Below are 26,067 nucleotides of genomic sequence, written 5' to 3' on the forward strand. Positions count from 1 at the left end.
AACTATAGCAAGGTCGCGGAATAACCACTATCCGATGTCACCTGTTCAACTCCGTTTACCGCCGCAGACTGACGACACGTGACCCTTATGGCCACCGAGTTGAAGAGTCTTCGTCAACAATGCTCCGTCAACTCACCATCACTCCATTGCCCACTCAACAACGATGCCCGCCCCACAACCACCACAGAGCAAACCCGCATACCCGCGCCCAGCGCCATATAACCTCCATGGTCGACGAAAACGCAAGCGAAAGGACGCGGTGCCGCATCCACCGCGGAAGCCCGAACCAGCCGCAATCGACTCTGTGATGCTCCCGCACATTGTCGAGCGGATCTTGGAGCTCGCACCGCACGAAGCCCTCGTGGTATTAAGGGGTGTGAACCGTGCCCTCCGGGAGCGCGCCGATGCGCGGCTGGCAGAACACATTGTCCTCCGCGCACCCCATCCCCTCAAGATGCACGGCGTCTACATTCACTCGCGAGGGCAGCTCCCGACAGAGTTTTACGGGTCTGTCAGTGACGACATCAAGCTTCCCGGCTTTGCGTTTTTCGACGGTAACGCTCGCGAACCCTACTCGGCCGCGGTACAGGAGCGTGAGAAGCTTACCAACCACAACTATAAACCGGCCCGGCCAAGGGAGCACCGCCCACTGTCACTTCCTGCCCGCCTACTTCTGAACCAAAAGGAAAGAGAAGAGAAAGAGGAGCGAGAGCGGCGGAGTAAGCTCACCGCGCGCGCGAGGGACTGGTGTCTAGCTGCTCTCGCTCACACGCGCGCTTTCGACTTGCATGGATTCAATGCAAAAGTCCTCCCCATGTTCTACGCATTGGAGAAGCATACGGGCAATGTCGAGGTCGTGCGCGTCGCCAACGACTGCGGCTTACGTTCCACAGACTGGCCGGGGGAAAGCGCACATCACTTGATCACGTCCATTGATGTGCGGACGCCCTGGCCCCACTTCGCTCCTCAGCCAAGTTACTCGATGCGAACAATGACGTTGTTCATCGACGTTCCAGCAAGGAGAAAGAGTGCTGCCCGGGTCCACTGTTACGACCCCTCTATGTGTGTGAGCGACATCACGGTGGTTTTGCGGGCCGTTCCCGCCACTTCGCCCCCTCTTCACGGTCCCCTCCAGGAGTTTGGGGTTCTGCTCTGGAGTGGCCGCGTGTATGAATGCGCAACAGAACCCCGAATCACGTTTGTCAACATCTCCAAAGACACGCAGTTCGCCGTCGGGCTGGAGCTCGAGGATGATCAAGGTGCCAACGGAGGCTACGAGGCGGCGTTCATGCGTGCGCTTGAGCAATGTGCGATCCGCCAGTTTGAACCTCTACACTTCCCAGCGGTAGATCCGGTGGAAGTCTTGCACCGTTGCGTACGTGTGCTGAGTATGGAGGACTGGATGGCCGAGGCGTCCAAAGACGACCGCGAGGCCTGCTTGACATTCTGGTAGAAGGGTTAGGGGCGCCCGTCTACGATGCTGCAATCGGATTATGCAGCCACAGCGGTACGTCTGAAGCTTTGCATTCCATTATCCAGTCTGTCTACTGTAACGTCCAAGAACCCAGGTCTGCCGTTAACGCATCCTCGCCTCGGACACACATGGCTGGCGTTGTAGTTGGGACACTTCCACACCACACCTGGATCGGTGCGCCACTGTCCCGCTCGAGGCACATGTGGCCCGTCTGCATACTTATCCCGTCGAACTGGTACGTGTTCTCCCAGTGTAGGATCCACGCTTCGCGCACGTTCGATCGGCACTTGCTTCACATAACGGCAGTGCCGTTGGGCAGCCCAGGATGGAGTAGCTGGAGTGTAACCACGGTTTTGGAATGAATTTAGAGATTATGGGATGTCAATCAGGCACCAACCACAGGCGTAAAAACACTTCGTGACGAGCGACGCGGATTGTTCCATCGCCAATTAAGAGCCTGCGGCGGTTGAAAAGCGGAAGTGTCGGCTTTCTCCAAGGTGTTGGATGCCCATGCCTCGATAGTACCAGCCAAACCTTGGCGGGAAGACAGCGACAGGGCAGACGATATGGAGCCACGCATTCCACGGCCATGTCTGATGCGCTTTCGGGCATCTAATCTCCTGATCTCTTGCCCGTCGCATGGTCGTGGCAGATACTGACTCCAAACGATTTTTGGAAGGCTCCACTTTGTTCATCCACATGCTTATACAACTTCTTCTCCTATTCACACACTCCCCTCTAAATACTATGACAATGCCCTAATATTCCTTGATACTTGTTCTCTTGCAAACCTAGCCACTCCCCCCGCCGCTTTCTACGCCCATCACATCCCAAGAGCCCACTCCCAAGCATGTTCCCCTTCGTTGGCTTCTTATGCCTGGTAGCGGAAACCGGGGTGGTCCTGGAGGATGATCTCGCCGGCGTCGGCGCGGCGGTTCTGGCGCGCGAACCAAATCTTGAAACCGGCCGCAGCGACGACAACAAAGCTGTTGAGCCCAACGGTCGACCAAATACCGGTGGGATAGCCCTGCTTTGCCTCCTCCTGCATGAAGAGGACACCGGCGAGGATACCGCCGACGCCGCCCCAAGCGACGAGGAGGGCGGCGGTGAACGCGCGCTTGGACTGGGAGCGGATCGAGGTCTGGGTCCACGAGAGAACGAGAGGAACGTTCATGGTGGCACCGCCATAGGCGAGGAAAGTGCCGGCGTAGCGAGCCTCCTTCTGGTTGTTCTTGAGCTGCGAGAACATGATGGTACCGATGACGAGGATGGTGGCGCTGAACATGACGGAGGCGGCGCGCTGGCGAGTCTTGTCACACCAGTAGGCGAGGAACATGCCGGGGAAGATGGCCCAGATCTTGGGCGGCGCATACAGGAGCTGCGAGAGCATGTTGCTGAAGCCCATACCCTGAAGAATGGTCGGGAGGAAGTATGCCATCGAGTAGGCTGAGAGAGTGGTGGCCATAAACATAATACCGAAGATCCAAGGCTGGGGCTCCATGGCGTACTCGCGCATCTTGGCGAGGGTGAGAGGGTCGTGGGTGGCGTCGCCACGGTCGCGCTCAATGCGGGTGCGGACAATCTCCTTCTCCTCCTCGGTCAGGAACTTGGCACGGTCGGGGAACTCCTGCAGGAAGATGAAGCCGATGATACCAATCATAATGGTCATAAGACCCTCAAGGATGAAGATCCAGCGCCAACCCGACTTGCCTGCCGTGCCGTGCATCTGCGAGATTCCCCATGCGAGGATGGAAGAGAGACCGCCAACGGCCGTCGAGCTAAAGTAGAAAGCAGTGTTGCGAGTCGCCATCTGCTTGCGAGGGTACCAACAGGCGATGAGGTACGCTGCACCGGGGAAGAGGGTCGACTCGAAAGCGCCGAGGAGAGCACGAAGACCAACAAGACCCTGCCAGCTGTTGAGGAAACCGAAGCACATCTGATAATCAGCGACTGCGAAGAAAAAAATCAAAAAAATTCCTCACCATCACGACGCCCCAGAGGAAGCATGAGAGCGAGAGCCAGATCTTGGGACCAAAGTAGCGCAGACCGATCTGGGACTGGATGTCAGTGTTCGAAACATGGTGCTTTGGCAGGTGTGATGGCCGATTTGTGGCACAGTTCAAATGACTCTAAACGAAGCCTTTTGTTCGTGATACTCACAGGAATTTCCAGAATAATGTAGGGGATGAAGAAGATCATTGTGGCAAGCGAGTAGTGGTTGCCGACGTCGAGTTGAAGCTCCTTGTTCATGGCCTTGTCGTTGGCCGCACGCGCCATCGACAGGTTGGTGCGGTCAATAAGCGAGATACAGTACATGAGTGCTAGGACAGGGATGACGCGGAGGTCGATCTTGCGGACGATGGCCAGGACGACCTTGGGGTCGAACCCCTCATCGATGTCGGCATAAGTACGGGGGGTGCTGTCGTTGATCTCCGAGGCGGAGTCGCGTGCCTCCTCGATCGACTCGAAGTGCTTTGCCTTGAACTTCTCGTCGACCGTGTCGTGCGAGTCGTTCCGGATCGGTTGCTGGGCAGACATGGCTTGGATGGAGAAGATCGATACCAACGACCAAGCCTTAAGTATCTCTGTGTGTCTCTGCATATCTGCATCTCTATCATTGAACACATCCGGGTAATCTTACCGCCAAGAAAACGAATCGGGATGTCAAACTAACATCCCAAAACGTCATGATCACCACGACGACGTGGGCTACAGCGCCGCGCCAGCGGCATCCACCCCCCCTGCCCCCGGATGAAAAAGGGCCGACGTGGGGAAGTATGGGGCACTATGGGGCACTATGGGGCACCGTGGAGAAGTGAGGGGGTAAGTGATCTCAAGACCGGTCCGGGACCTGTGCTCCACTTGAGATTTTACAGGGAATAGGGACGCCGAACATGACGCCGAAACCGAAGTCCGGAGATTTGGATTAACGATAAGTTCTGTTGTGCATGTTCGGTATGTGGTGGATGTTCGGCATTCAGTGGCATGTGGGCTGAGAAACAGGCACGTTGTGGCTGCAGCCAAGCCAAGCATCCAGGGCATCCGTCTAATCTTACCTGTTTGTGAGCGCTCAAGCTTACAGGGCACAGAGGTAAGCGAACAAGGCAGCTGGGCCCAGGAGGGCCATGTGGATATGCGCCGACATCCTGCTGCGGCCTGTGAGTGGCTCGGGATCTCGGTGGACGCGGGGTGTGGGGTGTGGGATCTCGAACGATCGTCCACCTCAATCGCGGGCAACCGGGCAAGCGGAACGGTCCGGAAATTCCGCCTCCAACCCCGTGTCATCGTCTTCTTGTCCAAGTGACGTCTACAGTGTTGCGTGAGGATATTCCAGAATGCAAAGTCCGACGTCCATGTCATTGTGATTGTGAGGCCGGGAATAAATATCGCAGCATCCTTGGCGTTATATTCCCGCTTGGTGTGTTCATGTGATGATGCCTATACGAATGTAGCCAAGTCCGCAGCGGAATTGGATCTGAATCGGATTCACAGTGTCCGTCAAGTCGATCAGCTGGTCTCTGGCGTTGCATAAAACGAACCCGCCGCGCGTCGTGGTACCACTGGCTAGAATACTTCTGTGCACGACTGGTCACGCGGGCGTGAAGGCGCATATTACGGCGCCAACTAACAGTCGCGCCCTGTTTCCGCCAAGCAAACAACCTCTGAGGCACGACCTCCGGACTTGTTGATACCGAAACGCGTCCTTGCGAGTCCTTGATGATGCCGAAACGCGTCCTTGCGAGTCCTTGATGATGCCGAAACGAGTCCTTGCGAGTCCTTGATGATACCGAAACGCGTCCTCGTGAGTTCTTGTGGATACCGAAATGCGTCCACGTAATCCCACTGCTCGGCGGTTATCTTTGCCATGTTAGACTCTCTGATGCTCTCGGATGCTCTCGGATAACTAGTCCCCATAGTTGCCTTCCAACGGTGGATATCGCGACGCCGTTGGGCCCGAGTTATATGTCGGCCACTCTCACCAGCGTGTATGACGTATGACAGAGCTTCTAGCTCTTCAAACGCACAGACCGCCACTAAAACTTCCGGCCCACGTCGTGGCAAGTAAAAGATGCGTTCAGCTACTTCCCCACCAGGGAGTTGAACCCTGCTCTTTCGCGATGATGCCAGGACGTGAGTCGCCGGCGCTCTCGATTGAGAGGCGAATATACTAACCGATATACTAGTGAGGATGGATGGAAAACACGTTCTCGAGCTCCATCCACGAGCGCCGGGCACAACGCGTCGGGATCATCACAGTGCGGAGAGCAGGGAGGTGTATCATGATGGTGCAATGTGTTTCGCCTCTCCATGTATTTGGGCCGGTATGACGTAACCTCCACGTGCTGTGCTTGCGACATGTGCTTCACTCTCGATCCCATTCCAATCCTACATGTCTGCGGCTCGTGCCTTCCTGGTCTGTGCCGGGGCGTTTCGCTAGACGGTGGAAAGGCTCGACTCCTCTGGCTCAGCAGGCGTGATTACTAGTCAGGCATTTCTTCGGCAGCCCATCAGAGAGGTAGATAGAGTCTCCATAGGAGTACATGCATGTCACTACTCGTTTATGATCGGCCTATCAATAGTCGATGGTGCATGTCGTGCTGGCATCCACGACGCCATATTGCATCCGTGTGCCTCGGATACAGCTTCACAACGGCGCCGCCTCGCTTCCTCGCCTGATCGCCTGGTGGTCTTTAGTCTTGAGTTGGGTTAGTTTGTGCCACGTGGGGCTACATAAAGAAGTGGACCTTGTGGTCCTGTGGGAAGGCAAGGTCATTCAACATGAATAAGGGCCATTCCGGGAGCGTTCCTCGCTGCGCAAGCTTAAGTCGACCCTATGTCTCTGACGAGTCCTTGCGCTAGGAATGACGGATTCACCCTACGTCAAGTTAATGACAATAAAATTACGAGCACATGAGCATATGAGCAGAGGAATTTGATTTAGGTTTACCAAAATCTAGAGTCTGGTGGGTGGGGGTATACCAGGTTGTGAGCGGGTGCCTAATTGGGTATAGGTTGACTGTTGAGTGTCAGCCATCCCTCTGAGATCCTGATCACAAGTCCATGACACATTCAAGCGCCATTCAGCTAATTGAGACGTTGAGATGAGACTGTAATTCTCAAAGACAACCAGACAAGCAGACAAGCCCAACGCATGCATGCCGCGCAATTCAAGTCCATGTTTCTTTGGCAGGTGATCTGTGGAACGCCATCTTGATCTGTCGTCACAACCCCATTCACCATAGCAACACAAGCCACCAACACAGCCCCCAACCTATTGGATCTGTCTGTGCACATATCCCAACTCTTCTTATCACTCACTTCATTGCCCAACATCTGCTCTTCATCTTTTCACATCATTCTCATACAGCGGCGGCCGCAGCCTCGGTCCTATGCGCGTCCTCGCTCTCCTCTGGGCTACAGTGGCGTTGTCCCTCCCGCTCGCTGCCCCTGGTGGGCAGTCTCAATCTCCCGTGCAGCTGGTTCTGCATAGCAAGCCCGACAGCGTCGGGCCTTTTGTCATCGAGCACATTTCCGACTCCCACTCCCGTGTTCCCTCTCCTCCTCTCCCCTCGCATGTCCAACCTCCACCTCCGCCTTCCCCTCCGCCGCACCGCTTGCCACCCGAGTTGCGGCTGCCGACAAAGCAACGCCTTCCCCCAGGGTACGCCGAACTGGATCGGCCAGAGCGCAAGCTCGAGCGCTCAGACAACACAACTGAGCCAGACGCCGACGCCGACGACACGGACGTAAGTCTCTGCATCACGCTTGCGGCACTCGCGGCCCTCGCTGGCGACGCACACGAACAGGGCGAGGTGCGCCTGTGCATGGGTGCCGACACGAGCCCCGCGCGCAGGGTGTACACTCGGTTTATAAAGTGGGCTGCACAGCACCCTGCCTACTCTCATCCGGTAGACCTCGCCCGAGCTTGGGCCTCGGTCGTCCAACAAGCCTTCATCGACATGTTGTAGTCGAGTGGTGAGCTGGCAGCCGTCGGCGCCAACACCACCCCGACTAGCAGATGGGCACGTATCTTGTGCGGGTCGAAACTTGCACCTCGGCCATCTATAACACTGGCGATCTCAATCATCCTTGTCATCATTTGGCCTTGACTCGCGGGGTCGGCCTCGACATGAACGCAACCACACATTCCAAAACTTTTGTATATCGCACATGGTAGCGCCATCACATATGATCCACCACCTGACTTTCGTACGCTGTACCACCCTGTTTTGTAGTAAGATGCAAGTGGTTGTGACTCTGGCGGACAGGTCCAGTGTGTCGACGATGTGATCCCAACTGGCCTCATCATAAATCATGTCAGTGGCAACGGCTCACGACTCGACCCCCTTGGGGCAACGGTCGCACGGCTTTTGGAGACATTGCCCGCCCAGTGTTCGGGACCGACGCAAAACCCCTCTGGACCCTGTTGTCCTCCCTTCTACCTGAGGCACTGACAAGTACGTGCTGGTTCAAGGCAATGTCCTTGCCAACGCTGCTCTTCTTGCAGCAGCAGGAACTTGTTGTCCTGTGCCTTCCACCATCTCCCGCTCCGCGCATCCATCCCTCTGTATATATTGTCAGAACCATGGTCCATCCTGTCCGGCCGAAAATGCCAGCGTGGCACACGAGTACATACCGGAAACCTGACCCGATATGCTCATCCAGATATCCAGATACCAATGCAAGATTCATTCTCGAGCCTACGAGCGAGGATCACTTCTCCGTCCGTGACTACCATGACTATAATTACACCTACTGGCCACATGCGGCCAGCTTTACACCCTGCAACACACAGCCGACCGCATTTAGAGCTTGGCCTGGCGGTCCACACGCTTGATGAGCGTGTCCGAGCTCGGGTAGGGGTCGAAGACGAGGTCGTTGACCGGGTTGGTTCGTGCGCGAGCGAACAGGTCCTCGTACACGGCACCGTCCTTGCGGCCGAGCGACGAGTTGAGAACGTAGTCGCTGAACGACCAGGCGTCGACAAGGTTGACGGCGTGGGGCCGGATGGCGTCGAGGAGTGCGCTGATGCCCTTGGTGCGGGTAAGCGAGATCTGGGCAGTGGTGACGGCGCCAGAGGTGAAGAACTCGGCACCGTTGGCCTCAAAGGTGGTGAGAGCGTACAGGCGGTAGAGGTCAATGAGGGCCTTTGCGGTGGGCTCGCCGACCTGGGCGACGACAGCCTTGTGGTCCCGAACGACGGCGTCGTAGAAGTTGCGGACGACGAGGTACTGCGAGTGGGCAGTGGAGAGGCGCCAGAAGTGGACGAGGAGCGAGTTCCACGACTGCTTCTCCTTGTCGCGAAGACGGAGAGCCTCCATGGTGAGGTAGGCAGTGCGCCAGGCAAATGCGGCGACAATGTCCTGGTCGTTGTTGAGGACGTCGAACGCGGCGCCAGTGTCCTTGCGAGCGAGGTAGTGCTTGAGAATGCGGGCAGTCTCGTTGTCGGGAGCAGTGCCGTTGAGGACGCCACGAGCAGTCTTGAGCATGTAGCGCGCGACTTGCTGGGTGAGCATGTAGTTGTCGCCCTCCCAGGTCGCGGTCGGGAGGTAGTCCGAGTACCAAGGGCCGATGCCAGAGTACGACGAGTAGCCGTGACCACCACAAGCGCGGCGGCACGCCTCGAGACCGTCGACGGCGATGGTCGAGCCGAGGGCCTTGAGGCCACACGAGGTCGAGTGGAGGTCGGCAAGGAGGTCAGCTCCGGGGTTGAGCTCCTCGGGACCAGCCGAGCGCTTAGAGGTTCCTCCAGCCAGGTTCTTCTTCATGGCCTCCTGGTTGGCGTTGTAGAGCTCCATCATGCCGCGGCCAGTGAAGTGGAGGCCGTACGAGGCAGCGAGGAGGGGGAGGAGACGAGCCTGCACCATCTTGTAGTTGAGAACGGGGGTCTCGCCGCCGATGCCAGCCTCCTCGGCGTCACGGTCCTGGAACTGACGACGGACCGCGGCGTAGCGGGTCGCAATGGCGACACCACGGGCGAGCGAGGAACCCGAGTCGAGGACAATGTGGGAGCGGACCCAGGTGAGAGTGCCGTAGATGAGCGAGGGCGAGCCGACGCGGCGGTACTCCGAGGTCACGGGGTCAACAAAGTTGAAGCGGGCCAGCATGTTGGCGTGGGGGATCTTGACGTGGTTGAACAGGAGGAAACCATTGTCCATCGAGCTGATGTCAGCGACAGTTGCATAATCGGCGGATTGGCGGTGTACACTGCCAAGCCCAAGCGAGTGTAGATCGCCTGGGCATGTGCGCCCACTTTTTGGTGCACAGACATGGAGTGTTGAGTCACCAGAAACGAATCAGCTACTCACTTGTAACCAAACTTGGGCCCAATGTCACCGACGTAGATGTTCTCGAGGGGCTCGTGGGTCTTGAGGTCACGAATGTGGACGACAAAGGGGTGCGGGCCGTGGTTCTTGCCGTTGACAAAGAGCTGAGCCATGACGACTGCGTGGTTGGCGACCTTGCCGAGCGAGCCAATCCACCACTTGGAGGCGGTAAGGTGGGGCGAGTGGATGACAAACGTCTTGTCCTTGGGGTCCCACGTAGCGGTAGTCTCGAGGCCGCGGACGTTGGAACCGTGGCCAAGCTCGGTCTGGGCGTAGCAGCCAATGTACTCGGACCGCTCGGCCTTCTCGAGGAAGAGCTTGTGCTGCTCTGGAGTGCCCTGCTCACGGAGAGTGACGAGGAACATGCCATCGTGGAGGCCATAGACGTTGGGCTCGCCCGAAATGTTGGCAGCAACCTTGTACTCCTCCTTGGACCACTGGTGCTTGTCGCTGAGACGCTTGAGCGTCTTGCCGCGAGCGAGCGAGCGCTGGATACGGTCGACACGGCCCATCGAGAGGAGCTCGTTCTTGTCAAAGACCTTCTCTGCCGAGATGATCTTCTCGATGCGGTCCTTGAGTTCAAGGTCCTCCTTGCCGTGAAGGAGCTGGGCGAGGCGGTCAGAGTCGACCTGCGAGCCCGAACGCTCGGCGGCGAGGAGGTCTTGGCCGCGAGGCGAAGACGGAACGAGCTTCTGAACCCATGCGGGGGGAGGGGGCGCCATGATTGAGATGATAAGTGGGCGTGAGAGGAATGGGGGCAACACCGCTACAACACCCAGGTTAAATAACGTCGCGATACGTTGCAAGATTCAAAGTAAAGTGCCCCCCCCCCCTGTCAATCTCGCTACGAAAAGGCCCACCTAGGCCTAGCCTCGGCCGAGGACACGAAATGGTAGCCGGCCCTTCCGGCCCCACATCCCACTATACCCGGGTGGGCAGATCCCTGCGGACATATCCGCAGGTCGTTGCTTTTGCAGGCAATGCATGAGGGAGCGTGTATGCATGTAGAGGGGTCTGCTCGCTGCTCGCTGATATCCTTGATCTGCAGAATGCATGCATGTAGATCATCAATCTTCATATGAGTGGAGAGACTAGTGTAGATTTTGATAATGCCCACTTGCTGGTCAGGTGGGTACACCGTGCTATCTCTCTTAAGCCCCACAACAAACCGATATCCGCGACCTGGTTGTGCGCCCTGTGCCGCCAGCTGAACTCTTCAGAAACTTCTGGCGACGAGCGGAACTGGAACTTTGCGGGCATTAATTGGATACCCGGCTGACCCTGCCCTCGGTTCAGTCCGGCTAACATTCCAGGAATCGCCTGGGCTAATCAGCCCGACCTCCAATAAGGTCAAGTTGGGAAGGGCCGACTCGTCACCCCAAGCACTCATTATCGCTCGAGGATGAGGTAGGCCCTTGCCAGCGTACTGCAGAACAATGAGAGGAGAGGCTTCATCAAGGTGCGTTTCCGGATAGAGCGGTCCGGCGACGTCGATCTGTGGGGGCTCCACCTCCACATTGCCCACCAGAGATCCATCCATCCTCGGAGCCACAACATGCTTGCCGACGACGAGCAGCACGGCCGTCTCTCACGTATAAGTGTTGGACAGAGCCGAGGCCGCGAACCCCCCAAAGTCCGATGGTCCATGGTGTGATGATCTTGACCTTTGTCATTGCCAGCGGAAGCATTCTGGCCAGATTGGACGGTGTCTGCTGACGTAGCATCTCCTACATCACCACCACTCTTCTCGCCACCCACATCGCCAGATACTCCGGATCACAACCGACCACCCAACACCATGCCAGCATGACGCCGTCCCCACTGCGCCTTTCTTCGGTCATCAACTCGGAGCGCACAATTCGGCTCGAGGCCGACGTCGACGCCCACTTACGAGCTCTGAGCCTGGCAAATTCCCATACAGGCGCCTCAGCATCCCGCACGCCGGCCCTTGACCACTCTGCCTTTCCGCACTTGATCGACCGCATCGCCCACTTCGCCCCACCGCCGACTATCTTCGCGATCGCAAGTACGTCGCGCGCTCTACGCGCTCGCCTCCTCCCCAAGCTGTACGCACATGTGTCCCTCCTGACCTCTCGGGGCGACACGTACACCCTCCGCAGCGCGGCGGGCACAACTCTCTCAGGACATGCACACCGCCCAGACACGATGTGGAACGAGGACGACCTGCCACGCCTACCAGGCCCGACCCGCGTTCTAGACCTCCATCCCGGCCGGAGCTGCCCGTACCTCCCACCCGGCGTGATACGCTTGGTCAAGCCCACAATGGTGCGCCTCCGCCTTGTTGAGTTGTTGGCTCAGACCCGTCCCTTGGGACGCTTTATGCGCCTCCACAGTCCCGTTGACAACGAGATGCGCCTCGTCGTCATGGTCGAGCGCGACGTCTGGCTCGACGTGGACGAGTGGCGCTTCGACGCGCCCGTCTCCACCCTCGTCGTCCACTTCTCTCGCGCCTGGTGTACTGGATACCGCCAGAATCCGGCGTTCGCACTACCCCACCTCCCAAGCACCAAGGAGCGCGAGATTGTCCTCATCTTCGACTACCTCGAGGGCGTTCGGACATTAGCGCTTGTTCCCGCCCTCGCGGACATTGTTGCCCACGCCTGTCGTCCCCACAGCGCAGAGACGCACGTCACGATCGTCGGTGACACGGACGACACCAGGTGGTTGGAGCGCACAGTCAGTGCCATGCGCGCGCAGCTCGATGCATACGAGGACGACCGCGTCGAGTTTGACGGCACATGTCCCCTCAATCTCGTGTCACGTGCCGAGTACGCTGCTCGTATCGGCGGCGAGGCGTGGGCTATAGAGACAGACCCATCGTACCGGTATATTGGGTGAATACAGGGGAACCTGTGAGGGGATGGCGAGTGTTCGTGCTCGTGGCATATCCCGTGCTAGCCGAGTTGGGCTCGTATGTAGCTGTACTCGGGATCTGGTCGTTCGCGGAAGAGTCAGCGGTGGTTGGCATCGTCTCACTGGCGAGGCCAGAAGCGGGCTCGTTCCCGTTGCTCAAAGCACCCGTGGTGGAAGAAATGGGAGCCTGATCATTGCGATGACGAGGTGTCTGTCTGCCTGCCGAGCTTGTGTCTTTGCGTACTGTCGACAGCCTTGGGTGAAACGCAAATGTGTAATGCGTTCGAGATGCCTTGCGTTACCAATTGTATCCGACAGGACCTAACCAAACCATCAAATGCCTCCTTATATCAGTCGGTAGATTAAATGACTCTTAATGCGGACTCTACAGTTCCGGTTGATCATTCGGTCGTGGGTTCGAGCCCCACACGAGGCTTCTCTTTTGCCATCTCCAGCCATGCATGACGAGTTCCAGCGTCTCTCGGCAAGTCCACTTCATCTCCACTCTCTATCTATCTTCAATGTCATGCGCTCTCCGCTGAACACACGTTGAGCGCACGGCCCGGCGTACATGGCAAGCGATCCCACCCCTCCGTCTTCCCTCTTCCCGCTTCCTCCTCCCTCTGCACTCTACACTCCACCACAATGCTCGACGCCTCAGCCTACCCACACATCCTCGATACTGTCCTCGCGCACGCCGACTACACCGCTCTCCTATCGCTGCGCACCATCTCCAGAGACGTCCGGGACGCAGCCGACGCGCGCCTCGCCACCCATGTCCGTCTCCACATTCCGTGTGGAGTACACGTCCACTCTCCCGGCCCACTAATGGATGTCAAGATAGACGTGCGCCTTCTCCGTGAACGTATGCGGTGCCTCGAAGTACGCTCGCTCATCTCTCCCGGCGGTAAATTGCCAGTGTTCATGGACTGGGCTGGGGCCATTGCCCCCGTCCGCCGCTCTCCCCGTCCCCAACCCCAACCCCACCCCCCATATCCCGACGCCTCCACGCCGGCCGACGACGCGCGACGACTTGCCGCGCGTCGCTCCCGGCGGGCAGTGAGGGTGCGATGTGCCGCCGCCTTATCGCGCGCCAAGGTCGTGGATGTCACATCCTTCCCGGCCGCGTGGATGCGCGACGGCGCGCCCGACCTCGTCAAGGCACTCAAGGCGGATACGTATCGGTTCCAAGAACCGTGGTGCGCTTGGGGTCGGCCACTCGATACGGCGGCCGGCGTGGTCTTCACTCCCCTCCTAGGGCGATTTGGGGAGTGGGTCATTCCCATCCCGTTCACGACTTTCCGCGGACCACGCCTCACCATCAACCTCACTGGTTTCCGGGTTCTCAACCCCGACGAAGCCGCGGTGTTTCCTCCAACAGCCGACGCACTCGTCTCGGCAGCTGAGATCGTCGTCAATTTCACTGCTCTTGCCGGTAAGGATATGCCGGCAGGCCATCTTGGCCTGGTGGTCCCGATGGCGCGCGTCGTGTTTCGTAACCCGACAGCGCGATTCATTCTAGTTGGTGCCGAAACTGTTGACCCATCCATTCTAGTTGGTGCCGAAACTGTTGAACCCCTCGTCTTTGGATATGAGTGTGCAGAACGCCAGGACCCCGACCAACTCCGAAGCAGTATTGTCAATGTAATCAACGTCTACGGTCTTACCAGCTGGTACCCGAATTACTGGAATGCTGAAGCCATCGAAACCCTCCCGAACCGCATCGCCATCCGCACACTCGAAGAGTACAAGGCAGAGATTGGCGAGCAACAGTACGCCCTCGAGACTACATTATAGATTGGAATCAAGGCAATGCATCATCGGCTGACCACATGAGAGAGGTTTCCAAGACATGAGAGAGATCATTTCGGCAAAGTCCGTGGATCTAGATCTAGGGATGACGCGCAGAGTTGGCTCCACTCAACGCCTACCGGCTCGCAGCGTTTGACCATTCCACATCATGCCGACACTAACTTGCCTCGACGCTGCATCGTATCCTCACATCCTGGATGGTGTCCTCGCTTATGCACAGTACCCGGCTCTCCTTCTCCTCCGACGTGTGTCATGGTCTACGAAACGCAAAGCCGACGCTTGTCTCGCTACCCATGTCATCTTGCACATGCCCGATTTCGGTCCACCAGTGTCCACTGGCGAGCGCTATCTCCGCGAGTACGACCCCATATACTGCTGCGACCGCGTGCGCAGTCTAACGGTCCTGTCCTGTGCACCTGGAGTGCACCCACAAGCGCCTAGTGTTGCGCCGCCACTACGCAACACTGGGCCCTCTGTGCTGAGCCCAGGAGCCGCTGGTGAGGCCTACACCGCGCGCTTCCCACGCCCGCTCTTGCCTCCCGCGAGCCGCTTGCCTGGGCTTATGAGTTGGCGCGACGTGGCCACCCCAGAGCAAGAAATGCGAGCCCAGCGAGGCCTGCGCGCGGGTATGGTTATGGACGTGTGCGTACTGGACTCTCGCCGACGAGCACGCAAGACGGCGCTCGAGCGCTGTCTACGCGCCATCGAAGGAGTGCGCATCGTCGACGTCCCTGCACTGGAGGCGGCCCATCTGTCGCGCGGGGCGGGATTCGGCGCCATTGACCTACTAGCTGTCATCAAGCCCAATATCGTGCGATTCCACTCCGCATGGGGACCCGGGCCGGACCGCTGGGACTTCTTCCCAACAGCGCAACGTCGCGTACTGTTTGCTCCACTACTGAGGGTGGATGGCGGGAGGTGGTTCGTACCGACAGGTGATATCCCTGCGGTAGAGCGGGTGAAAATGCCTGCGAAGGACATTGTGATCCATTTCACCGGCGCGGCAGCGATACCGGCAGGGATTCAGACCCCCTTGCACGTGGACCGACGGACGATGACGCTCACGAAGATCGTGCTCATCTTCTCTGACGTTGGTGGAGGGGAGGGAGAGTCGGTCGGCGAAGATAGGGCAGAGGGAGAGGAAGGCGAGAGGGTCAACCCGTGGCTGAACGCCACAGCCGCGCTAGTCGCGTTCCTCATACACGGCGACATTACGCTGGTCGACTCGTCTCCCGTCTTGGGTACCAGGGGGGAGATTGTGGCAGCTTTAGAGAAGGCGGCGATGAAGAGGCGACAAGACAACGCCGCGCCCAACTGGCGTAATGACGACGGCGAAGAAGACGATCTGGCGCGCGTCCGGCTACTCTCAAAGGAGGAATACCGCGAAGTGGTTGGTGACCAGATGTTTGCGTTCGATATGGTCGGGCTCTCGGGAGCTTGAGCGGCCAGTAGCTCGTCCCATTATGTCACGCAGCACCGGTGAGGTGCAAGCAAAAATGCACTGACGGGTCAACTGATGTTACTGGTGGGCCAGTTCAATCGGCGCCGGGCTCACAGACACTAAATACCTGCTGACGATGACGATGGTGAATTGGGAGATGGCAAATATGGGGAAGATGAGAGGAAGGCGATGACTTGGAGTGCGAGTTGAGGAGTAGAGACCATGACCTTTGTGAGGATGGGGAGGGTGAAAGGGGAGGTGAGAGCAGCAGGAGCCGCGAGAGGGGGTGACGGCTGCAGCAGTAGCGGCATGGGGTCCCAAGGCGGATTGGGAAGGATATCCACGCCAAGTCAGTGTGGATGTAGCGCAGGTGAGATCTCGGTGGAAGTTCTTCAAGCCAGGGGAGGATGGGGTGAGTACATGTAGAACCAGTGAAGGAGATGGTGACAGACTGTGTGCAGTGTGGGCGATGAGTTTAGTTGCCAACGCTGACTCCCATTTGGGTAGGAGGCGAATCGAGTAACCCACAAGCCTTTCAGTATCAATCCGCAGGCTGGGCGATTTTGGCTAACTATTGACTCGCATCCACTATTGAAAAGGCAACTCAATTGAACCGACTCTGACCAGTCAGACAGCTCTCACACTTTATAAGCTCTACCTCTCTTACAACTTCACATCGTCTTGGACACAGTGCACAGACTATAGTCATGTTTATCGGAGCAGCAACGAACGACAACACCATGGTCGCTGAGCGCTCAAACCCGTCCACCTCGTCGGAATCCAACACGACCGACACGCCTCCCTCCACCTCGCCCCCTTCCAGATCGCTGAGCACTCTCGCCTCATCACGCGGCCCAACGAGGTGCAGTATCGACGAGCTGCTACGGGGCCAAGAAGTCGGGTCCATGCGCACGAGCATCGACGGTACCCTCGACCACCTCGTCTTACACGCGCACACAGGCGTGGGGTATCTTGTTTGCGATCGCCGCGCTCCAGAGGACGAGATCGAGCTCGTCCTCCCAAACCCTGAGCAGCGGCGTGGTCTGCAACACCCGACGTCGAGTGAACGATCGACCGCACCCGCGCCCCGCCTTGCATCTGGCGTACTGCAGATCCCTGCAACGCTTGCTCTCCCCCGGCAGCTCGTGCAGAATCTGGCCCGTCACCTCCAGCCACGCACGCTCCTCGTCCCAGCATCCCTTGCCGTGGAGTATATCAACGCTTTCCGGCCGCACACGGCGGTAGTGACCGCGTCTGCAGGGGTGAATCAGCTACGCATCCCCAGGATACACACTGTCGAGCTCCATGCACCCCTTGCTGTCCGCTCACAATGTGGGCGCCAGCCGGCGCAGGTGTTCGAGCTCGTCATAGATGCTGTTGATGTGTCGGCCTGTCTTGCCCAAGACGGCGATTGTGCCACCTGCGTCAGCCACGCACCGCACTACGGGCGGGCCACGGCCGACGAAGAGCCGTGTCCCCAGATTCGACTCTGGGCATACATTGAGAGCCTTATTCCCCAACTACGGGCGGGCCTGATTGTTGTGGTTGGGCTGGAAAGGTGGGGCCACGTGGACTGCGCCGAGCGAAACTGGGTCGACATGCGGGCGAGATATCGCGACAAGTGGGACGTGCCTAGCGTCATCGTGCGGACCGCCGACGAACATCGCCGGTACCGAGAGGACCAGACGTGGTGGGAGTCGATGGGGCTGGCGTGTTAGATGGGTACGGCCGATTAGGCAGCTAGGCAGAGGAGTACATGGGAAGCGAGCTTCGAAGAATCTCAGACCAATTGAAATAGCCTGTAAATTCCACTGTATGTGTTACACACTGTATAATGACCACCATCTGAGCGAGAGGCTGAATGGGTTACTGTAGTGAGCGAGCTCGAAGAATCTCAGACCAATTGCATTAGCCTGTAAATTCCACTGTATGTTACACACTGTATAATGACCACCAATCTGAGCGAGAGGTTGGATGGGCTAGTGAGACGAAGGTGCGAAGTGACGTCGCAGCAATTCACAACAACAACTGAAAATCAACCGCAGATTGAAACGGCCAGGCAAGACATCGACCGATATCGACTCGTATTCTTAGCTGCTACCCAACATCGCACACTGATATAAACTCGGTTCTTTCCCTCTCAATCTTCATCTTCACTCTCTCGCATCGCACCACCAATCTTTTGCCGCCCTCATCTTCACTCGCCATGATCCACGCTCGTCCATTCGGCACCCTCCCCACCAGTCCCATCGCCCCATCCATGCCCGGCGAACTCTCCTACCCTCCCCTCGACCCAGGACGTTTAGAGGCTTTCTTTGTCGCTTTCGGCGGTGAGATGAGGCGTCGGGAAGGAGCAGACGGCCTCATCGACCTACGTGAGCCACCTGTCGAGTTGGAGCGTTGCGTCCGAAAACGCTATTTCCATCTGATCGCCCGCGGGGCTATGCCGGGTCTGATGGCCTCTCACCGAGTGTACCAGGACGGAGCTCTCCGCACTCCCTCAGGTGCAGCCGTTCGCGTTGACCATGCTTGTTGTCGAGTGCTCGACAGTGTGCTTGATTTCAGCGTGGGCGATTGGTACGCTCTGGCTGCTACTGGTCCGGAAGTAGCGCGGTTATTCGGTCTGTCCATGGCGCGCATTCAGTGCGCATTGCGGATCTTGAGTCCACAGGCAGCAGTGTGTGTACCTCGTAAGCCTGCCTCTGATCGTGATACCTGTCTCCGCCTGCCATCGTCGGTCACGTCGTTGATCCTGCATACCAACCTCGGGTATGCTCCAGTGGTTCCGTTGGGCGACAAGTTGTGTCATCTGACACTCGTGATTCCAGTCGGGAGTCACCAGGTGCCTGCGAGAGCACAGTACCTGCGTCAGCTTGTTTCGTCGTTGCCGGACGCGGTCATCATCATCGTGGCTCCGGTTGCAGCTGTACCGGCGCTTAAGCGCCTCTGTATCGCTGCCGTCAAGTCGTTGCACTTGGCGAAACCCGTGCACATCGAAATCCGATCCAGAGAGGAGCATTACCATTCGATCGGGAAGAAGTGCTGGGAATTGGAGATGATGTTCGGACACGACGACAGCGAGGCGCATGATTACGACGCCCGCGGCTCCGGCCAAGCCATGCTGAACGACGGAAGCGACATCTCCGACGACGACACGGCCGAACCCCGCGAGATCGAAGACCATGCCGGGATCCTCAAAATCGACGAAAACGTGGCGGCCGAGATGGATCGCGTCCTCGGGACAACGAGGTCGATGAGCCTGCCTGGACGAAGGCTTCCAGAATCCTGCGCGCGAGGAGAATAGATGAGAGTCATTGTAGACGCCACGTTACGACATGATATGACAGTCCATAATTCTCCAGTTGCTCTGTGTATACTTCTGACACTCCTCCACATTACTGCACAACACATCCCTTCCCGTCCGGATCCACAGGCGCCAGTGCGAACCCAAAGCTCGTACGCACCGTCGTGTTGCGGTAGTCCTCCGTCGGCCCAGGCCCACAAGCAGCTGTCCCGAGACCGTGATGGCTCGTGTCAACGTTGACGAAGACGTTGTCACGGGGCTTGAGGTCGGTCGTGTGCTTGGCGGTCTCGAGGTCGGCAGTGGTCCAGCGTCGCGCGGCGAGAATAACGGGCCGGACGGCGACGTGTTTGTCGACCTTCTCTTTGCCCTCTGCCTGGCCCTTTCCAGTCGCCTTCTTGCTCCTGGCCTTTCCAGCCTTGTCCTCGTCCATCGCGTGAGCTTCGGGTGGAGATGTCGCGGCGATGCGCACGCCCCCCTCGCTCCCAGTCAAGGTGGCCCAGCGCACACCCCGCCGCGCCCCATTCTCCTGTGGCATGACGTACGGCGTCTGCCATCCGTCGACCGTGTTCTTCCACAACCCAAGCCGCACCGCCTCACACGAGTCAGGGTACGCCTCGCCAGGCCCAAGGCCGAAATACTCGATGTCGGAGATACTCTTGGGGAGAACGAGACGCATACCGAGGCGCGGGAATGGGAGTTCACCCCATTCGCCTACGGGATCAACGTCGACCTCAACAGCAACAGTGTCCTTGTTCGCCGTCCACGTATAGATGCAGCGAAGGCCGCGCTCACGTACCGCCGCCGCCTCCCAGGTGTGTACACGCAGACACTTGTCCGTCACCTCGACGGAGTCGACGCGCGTATGCATCCTGTGTACGCCGGCGTTGCGCCAAGCATCAGCTTGGTTGCGGTTGATGGTGCCGTCCCATCCACGGTCGTTGTCTGTCGTCGCGCGTGAGATGTCGAGCGCCGCCGAGACGCGCATGTGCCCCACCTTGAGCAGCTGGCCTCGCGCACTGAAGGTGGCGGGTCCAAGCTTGATGCTCCCGTCTGACTGGATCTCAGGCCCAGGCGGTGGGGCCGGAACGGAGACACGCGATGGGAAGAGCTCCCACTCGTCACCGTCCTCGGAATCCTGGGAATCCACCCCTTCAGTAGGAGGGATGTTGGTGATGTCGCCGCACGGCCACTGGCCCCACGCGACCTCGTGGCCTTGGTCCGCCCAGCTCGCTTTGTCCTTGAGCACCGCGTGCACAGTCCATATCTTCTCGCCAGCCACCTCCTTCGGTGCAGGCAGACGCGCAGCGCCCCGCTCCCACGACGCAATGGGGTCGACTTGCAGCTCACCGTGGTCGACGACCACGCCGTCCGCCTCGAGCTTCCACTCAAAAGCGTAGCGGTCGGTTGTGGCAAAGTCAAACTTGTTCTTGATGCATACGTCGCGCCCCTCACCAGAGATACCGAGCGGCTCGTAAGTCTTGCTCATTTCGATTGCGCCAGGACTCGGGTCGCGGTTCGGGAATATGAGCCCGTCCGTAATGAAGTTGCCGTCGTGAACCTCCTCGCCAAAGTCGCCGCCGTACGCGTAGTGCGTACCGTTAGGGCCCTTCTGGGGGATACCGTGGTCGATCCATTCCCACACAAAGCCGCCCTGACGTCAGCTTCTGGACAGGCAGCAGCTGCAATGCAATGAATCAGCTCCACCTACCTGGCAACGCTCGTAGCGCTCAAACATGGCGTAGTACTCCTTGAACCCACCCGGCCCGTTGCCCATTGCGTGCGCGTACTCGCAGATGATGAACGGCGCGGCGCGGCGGTGCTTGTCCAGCTCGTCGTCACCGAGGTGCCACTCGTCGCGACGTCCGATCGAGTCCACCTCGTGCAACCAGGGGTACATGCGTGAGTAGATGTCTGTGTAGCGGACCTGGTGTGAGTGACGGCTGAGGGTGAGGGAGGAGATACCCAACTGAAGCCGCTGCTCCACCTCAACTGATATGCGTCTACTGCGCCATGATGTCCAGTTCCAAGAACTCACCTCCCAGTCGCCCTCGTAGTGCAGCGGCCGCGACGGGTCACGCTCGCGCACCCAGCGCGCCATGTGACCCGTGTTGTCGCCCACGCTGGCCTCGTTCCCCAGACTCCAGATCACGATCGCGGGGTGGTTCTTGTCGCGCTCCACCGTCCTCTCGATGCGATGCATGAGCATGTCCTTCCAGCTCTCTTCGCCAGATGGGTTACCGCGCCAGCCGACAACGTCGAACCCGTGCGTCTCGTAGTCGCACTCCAAGATTACCCACAGCCCGTATTCGTCACACAAGCTCAAGAAGTGCGGGTGGGGAGGGTAGTGGCTAGTCCGTACCGCGTTGACGTTCAGCCGCTTCATGAGGAGCACGTCCTGGAGCATGGTGTCGCGGTCAAGCGCGCGACCAGCCTTGGGATGGAACTCGTGCCGGTTCACACCGCGGAAGAGCACGCGCCGCCCATTGACCTTGATCAGGCCATCGGCGATCTCGACGTGTCGGAACCCAATGCGCAGTGGAATGGTCTCGCCGTCCGCCGACAGTGTGCCCGAGTACAGGCGCGGCGTCTCGGCCGTCCACGGCTCGACGGGGATCTTGAACTCCTCCCCCGTTGCAATGTCAATACCCAGCTCGGGAACCCTCACACGACCGCCGGGATTACAGTCGACCTTGAGGATGCCTTCGCCGCGCACGGCGTCGTAGTCGGCATGCACGAAGTAGTCCTCGACGCACCGGTCTGGTCGGTGCAGCAGGGTCACATCTCGGAAGATGCCGGGCAGCCACCACATATCCTGGTCCTCGATGTAACTGGCGCTGCTCCACTGCCGCACGCGGACGGCAAGCACGTTCTTGCCATTCTTGAGGCAGTCGGTGACGTCAAATTCGGAGGGAAGGCGAGATCCCGTAGCGAACCCGAGCTCGCGCCCATTCAGCCAGACCTTGTACCAGCTCTCGACGCCATCGAAGCGCAGTAGTGTGCGCCCACCTTTCGGCCACTTGGTCTTGTCCGTGTCGAAGGTGACGCGGTAGTCCCCAGTCGGGTTGTCGTCGGGCACGCGCGGCGGGTCAAGCGGGAACGGGAACTGTATGTTCGTGTACCACGGCTTCCCGTGCCCATGCAGCACCCAAGTGCTGGGGACAGGCAGCGTGCCCCACTTGCCGTCGTCGTATTTGGTTTCTGTGAAGGATTCGTCACCGGCCGCTTCGACAGTGGGCGAGAACCGGAAATTCCAGTTGCCATTGAGGGAAAGCGCAGCCGCATCTGAGGGGGAGCCGTGCGCACCTGGCTGATGGTATGCTCGGGGTTGAGCCGTTCCGCGTTGCGGTACAAGGCTCTCGTGCTCTGTGGGGTGAAAGACTGTGCCCATGATGAGTTGGGCAATGTAGAGAGTCATCGTTCGAGTGAGTGGAGAGTTGAGCGCGTGACGTCGTGCGTCATCGGCGTTGGCCGGGGATGGGCCGGAATGCCAGTTCCATGTGGTGACCAAAGCAGGAACAACGCATGTCAACATCAACTTCCACCCCCCAAGAGCTCAATCACACCCACTTCTCCTACCAAGCGCAATGACATCCGCGGCCACCACAGCCGCTGACTCCGCTTCGGCACCCATATCTGAGGCGATGGCCACCAGCTCCGCTCCTGAACCAGCGCCAGCGCTAGAGTCCGCCACTAATCCCGACCGTGCAGCCCTCAACATCACTGCCTATCCTCACATCTTCGATTCGATCCTCGCATTCTGCCCCGCGCACTACGACACAATAAAAGCCTTACGCTCCACCTGCCATGCGGCGCGCAACGCGATCGAGGCCAACCTCGCGCGCCACATCACGGTCAAATCGACCTCGACGAAAGAAGGCAAGTTTCTTCACATCCGCAGCGCGTCTGGCGTACCGATCCCAGGCGTCCGTGCGCGCGACTATCTCGCCCTCGCACAGGCTCGTGAGTCAGCTATCCCACCGGCGCGGCCCAAGAGACCCGGACCATCGCTGGAGCCGAGCTCGCCGGGGGACGTGACTCCCGAGCAGGCTCTGGCCACCATCGCCCGCGTGTTGGCCCATACGCGCGTGCTCGACGTCGGCGGGTTTGTTGGGGGAGATGTCGTTGTCCAACTCGCTCCATGGCTCAAGCTCGATGTTGTGCGCCTCCCCACCTACCGCATGGCGGGAGCAAACGACAATAACACTACCCTCAACGCGAACACTGTTGTCCTCTCCCCATCCTGCGCAGGGGCCTACCGCTCAACATACGTGCTCATCGTGCCGCCTGGGACGCGGCGGTTCGTGACCCACGAGTTCACAGACCTCGCCCCAGACACTTGGGCGACTGTGTCGTGTGGGTGTCGCGAGGGCTCTCCGCAGCCAGGCTACGCATGCCAGACCCTCGAGGAGGTGGTCATCGCGTTCGTCCAGCGTCGCCCGGCCAAAGGAACGAGCGACATGGAGTTCGGGTATACGCCGGACCGCATAACCGCTCTTCGTAGGACTTTTCCGAACGCGCGTTTCGTGCTCGTTGGTGCGGAAGGGAGTCGGCTTGGCAAAACTCCACCAGCTCAGCGTCCGTTCGGCGAATCGAGCGAATATATCAAGCGCCTGATCCTCGAGAGTGAGAATGCTGCCAAACTGGGGGATTTCGAGTGCTTCAAGCTCGCCGAGTGGCGCAAGGTCATCGGCGAGAAGCGGTGGGCGCTCGAGATGGGACTCGGCGACACGCAGGTGCTGAACCGCACCGAGGGGAGTTGGAGTGAGTAGACTGTGTTACCGAGTGACTGGGAATGTACGATGTCGAGCTGCCATGCATCGTTTCATGACAAGTCTATGCGCTCTATCGCCGTACAAGTTCGATCGCGATGTTGTGGACATCATATACAGTTTGGTGGGGTCGACGCGACGCGTCTGGGCACGTGCACCTGCCCTGTCGTTTCCGGCATTCTCCGTCCCCATGTTGCCTGTTGATGTGGATGTCACCCATGCATGAAACAATGAGTACCTCCATCGAGCTATGCATGAGCAGCTGTCCAGCCTTTCGAGTCGGTCACGGTCACGCCTGCAATGAATAATTGAACATGAGAGGATGCTACGTGAGGCGCGTGAGGTTAGATGTAGCCGACACTGTCAAAATCCAAAATCAGGCGCGTGACAGGTCCAGGCGTCACCCGTCACATTCGTCCGCCCTCAACATCAACACCCAACACTGACTACGCACTCCTCCTTCCATTCTGAACCTCAGCTCATCTCTCATCTCCTCCTATCTCCTCCTCTTGCCACTTCATCTCTTCCTCGCTACGTTCACCAACCCCACACATGCTCCGCCATCCCCACCCATGAGCGTCAACAGCGCCCTCGTCACCTGGAACATTGCCCAGGTCGCCCTTGTCGCGGTCCACGCCTCCTTCGTGCTCACCCAACCCGCGCCGACTTCCGCCCAACTCGTCCTCGTCCCGACGCATGCGCTTCTAGCCGTGCTGTTGAGTCCTGGGTTGCTGCCACCCATCGATGATCCACCGGTTAGACCCAGCCGGACAAAGAAGCCTATCTCAGCCCCGTCGACACCACGCAAGCCGCGTATCGTAACCCCCGACACACCACCCCACACGCCCACCCCCAAGACTCCGCGCCGCCGCCCACCAGCCACTCCATCCAAACCGCTCTCGCCATGGCGCCCAACAGTCACCCCACAACCATATTCGCGCGTGCGCCGCACGCGAACAGCCCCTTGCCCACCTCCAACCCTCCCCCTAGAGTCGGTGCTATCCTACCTCGACTACGCCGACCTCCTCACCCTCCGCATCGTGAACAGAGAATACCGCGTCGCCGTCGATGCGCACTTCCACCGCGCACTGCAGCTCAACCACATAGGGTCGCGCGCGCACGGTCGCTCCCTCGCACCGCGAACTTGGGGCCGGCGTATCCCGCGCCTCGCACTCCCACGATCCCTCTCACAGCCGTCGCCGGTACGCGCACTGCACTTGGTGAATGGTGCTGCGCCGTTGCGCGTCCTCCGCGGCCTCGAGGTTCTGCGCGTAGGGCCTGTGCAGAATGTCACCCACCCCGCACCTACCACCATCGTCATGGCAACGCCCGTGGTAGCAGGAGCGGAGTGGGCACTCGCACCACGATACGAGTGGCCCGACCTCAGTGACGGGGTGCACAAGCTCGTCAGCACGATGCTGTATGTCCACTCGTCTCTCATTGGGAGCGAGGACGCGCCGCACACCCTCCTGCCCTCCCACATTTCTGAAGTTGTCCTGCACATCTGCCGATCTTCTCACCCGAGCCGATCTCGGCCGCTCTCCGACCGCACCAACCTGTTCTCTAACGGCACGCCCTCCATTCTCGTCGTGCGTGGCCTGCACGGACGCGGACCACGACACGTCCTCCGCCTCGTGAACAGCACCGCCCGGCCCCGACTCCGGAATGGCACGGTCTCCACTGTCCTCCCCGAAGAACCGGTGTATGATGGCCAGCCCAAGTTGCTCGACGACTGGGCGCGCGCTATCGCGCGTAACCTCCCAGGACGCGTGTTTACGCTTGTCGGGTCGGAGGGCTGGCACCCGCTCTGGCTCGCGGCCGGGTACAGCCCGGTGGAGGGCAAGGACGTCGTGTGCAACCTTCGCCTCAGGTTCATCGCTGAGATTGCGCGGCTCGCGCGGGCACTGCACGACTGGAGTGTTGAAGAGACAGCACGGGTTGTGGAGGAAGGTGTGCATTTCGTCACGGTCGCCGAGTACTGTGCCAGCGTCGGACGGACGCAGTACGACCTAGAGACGCGGTGGTGAGACTGGAGTCGATTGTCGTGTCAGCTGGGTTCTCGGATG

At 59.1% G+C, this 26,067-nt stretch overlaps 12 protein-coding genes across 12 annotated transcripts; 9 read left to right on the plus strand and 3 right to left on the minus strand.

The window, feature by feature from the left end:
• Positions 1–163: 163 nt before the first annotated feature.
• On the plus strand, positions 164–1,453 carry CcaverHIS019_0309590 (uncharacterized protein; the record flags this gene model as incomplete). The annotated part of the gene is made up of 1 exon (XM_060599463.1): positions 164–1,453. The coding sequence occupies one exon, from the start codon at positions 164–166 to the stop codon at positions 1,451–1,453; it is 1,290 nt and encodes a 429-aa protein (XP_060456154.1).
• Positions 1,454–2,345: 892 nt separating this feature from the next.
• CcaverHIS019_0309600 (uncharacterized protein) lies at positions 2,346–4,012 on the minus strand (the record flags this gene model as incomplete). The annotated part of the gene is made up of 3 exons (XM_060599464.1): positions 2,346–3,410; positions 3,457–3,531; positions 3,635–4,012. 3 exons carry the CDS (start codon positions 4,010–4,012, stop codon positions 2,346–2,348), a joined length of 1,518 nt encoding a protein of 505 aa, XP_060456155.1.
• Positions 4,013–6,864: 2,852 nt separating this feature from the next.
• CcaverHIS019_0309610 (uncharacterized protein) lies at positions 6,865–7,443 on the plus strand (the record flags this gene model as incomplete). The annotated part of the gene is made up of 1 exon (XM_060599465.1): positions 6,865–7,443. One exon carries the CDS (start codon positions 6,865–6,867, stop codon positions 7,441–7,443), a length of 579 nt encoding a protein of 192 aa, XP_060456156.1.
• Positions 7,444–8,280: 837 nt separating this feature from the next.
• On the minus strand, positions 8,281–10,523 carry CcaverHIS019_0309620 (uncharacterized protein; the record flags this gene model as incomplete). Its single annotated transcript, XM_060599466.1, has 2 exons — positions 8,281–9,637; positions 9,784–10,523. The coding sequence occupies 2 exons, from the start codon at positions 10,521–10,523 to the stop codon at positions 8,281–8,283; spliced, it is 2,097 nt and encodes a 698-aa protein (XP_060456157.1).
• A 1,084-nt stretch (positions 10,524–11,607) lies between these two features.
• CcaverHIS019_0309630 (uncharacterized protein) lies at positions 11,608–12,660 on the plus strand (the record flags this gene model as incomplete). The annotated part of the gene is made up of 1 exon (XM_060599468.1): positions 11,608–12,660. One exon carries the CDS (start codon positions 11,608–11,610, stop codon positions 12,658–12,660), a length of 1,053 nt encoding a protein of 350 aa, XP_060456158.1.
• Positions 12,661–13,320: 660 nt separating this feature from the next.
• On the plus strand, positions 13,321–14,472 carry CcaverHIS019_0309640 (uncharacterized protein; the record flags this gene model as incomplete). The annotated part of the gene is made up of 1 exon (XM_060599469.1): positions 13,321–14,472. One exon carries the CDS (start codon positions 13,321–13,323, stop codon positions 14,470–14,472), a length of 1,152 nt encoding a protein of 383 aa, XP_060456159.1.
• Positions 14,473–14,635: 163 nt separating this feature from the next.
• Positions 14,636–15,928, plus strand: CcaverHIS019_0309650 (uncharacterized protein; the record flags this gene model as incomplete). Its single annotated transcript, XM_060599470.1, has 1 exon — positions 14,636–15,928. One exon carries the CDS (start codon positions 14,636–14,638, stop codon positions 15,926–15,928), a length of 1,293 nt encoding a protein of 430 aa, XP_060456160.1.
• Positions 15,929–16,635: 707 nt separating this feature from the next.
• Positions 16,636–17,646, plus strand: CcaverHIS019_0309660 (uncharacterized protein; the record flags this gene model as incomplete). Its single annotated transcript, XM_060599471.1, has 1 exon — positions 16,636–17,646. One exon carries the CDS (start codon positions 16,636–16,638, stop codon positions 17,644–17,646), a length of 1,011 nt encoding a protein of 336 aa, XP_060456161.1.
• Positions 17,647–18,134: 488 nt separating this feature from the next.
• Positions 18,135–19,232, plus strand: CcaverHIS019_0309670 (uncharacterized protein; the record flags this gene model as incomplete). The annotated part of the gene is made up of 2 exons (XM_060599472.1): positions 18,135–18,303; positions 18,757–19,232. The coding sequence occupies 2 exons, from the start codon at positions 18,135–18,137 to the stop codon at positions 19,230–19,232; spliced, it is 645 nt and encodes a 214-aa protein (XP_060456162.1).
• A 91-nt stretch (positions 19,233–19,323) lies between these two features.
• lacZ (uncharacterized protein) lies at positions 19,324–22,620 on the minus strand (the record flags this gene model as incomplete). The annotated part of the gene is made up of 3 exons (XM_060599473.1): positions 19,324–20,883; positions 20,941–21,156; positions 21,268–22,620. The coding sequence occupies 3 exons, from the start codon at positions 22,618–22,620 to the stop codon at positions 19,324–19,326; spliced, it is 3,129 nt and encodes a 1,042-aa protein (XP_060456163.1).
• A 196-nt stretch (positions 22,621–22,816) lies between these two features.
• On the plus strand, positions 22,817–24,001 carry CcaverHIS019_0309690 (uncharacterized protein; the record flags this gene model as incomplete). The annotated part of the gene is made up of 1 exon (XM_060599474.1): positions 22,817–24,001. One exon carries the CDS (start codon positions 22,817–22,819, stop codon positions 23,999–24,001), a length of 1,185 nt encoding a protein of 394 aa, XP_060456164.1.
• A 572-nt stretch (positions 24,002–24,573) lies between these two features.
• CcaverHIS019_0309700 (uncharacterized protein) lies at positions 24,574–26,028 on the plus strand (the record flags this gene model as incomplete). Its single annotated transcript, XM_060599475.1, has 1 exon — positions 24,574–26,028. The coding sequence occupies one exon, from the start codon at positions 24,574–24,576 to the stop codon at positions 26,026–26,028; it is 1,455 nt and encodes a 484-aa protein (XP_060456165.1).
• Between the last annotated feature and the right edge of the window lie 39 nt (positions 26,029–26,067).

This window comes from Cutaneotrichosporon cavernicola (assembly GCF_030864355.1).
Source record: "Cutaneotrichosporon cavernicola HIS019 DNA, chromosome: 3".
Taxonomy (NCBI): Eukaryota; Fungi; Basidiomycota; class Tremellomycetes; order Trichosporonales; family Trichosporonaceae; genus Cutaneotrichosporon; species Cutaneotrichosporon cavernicola.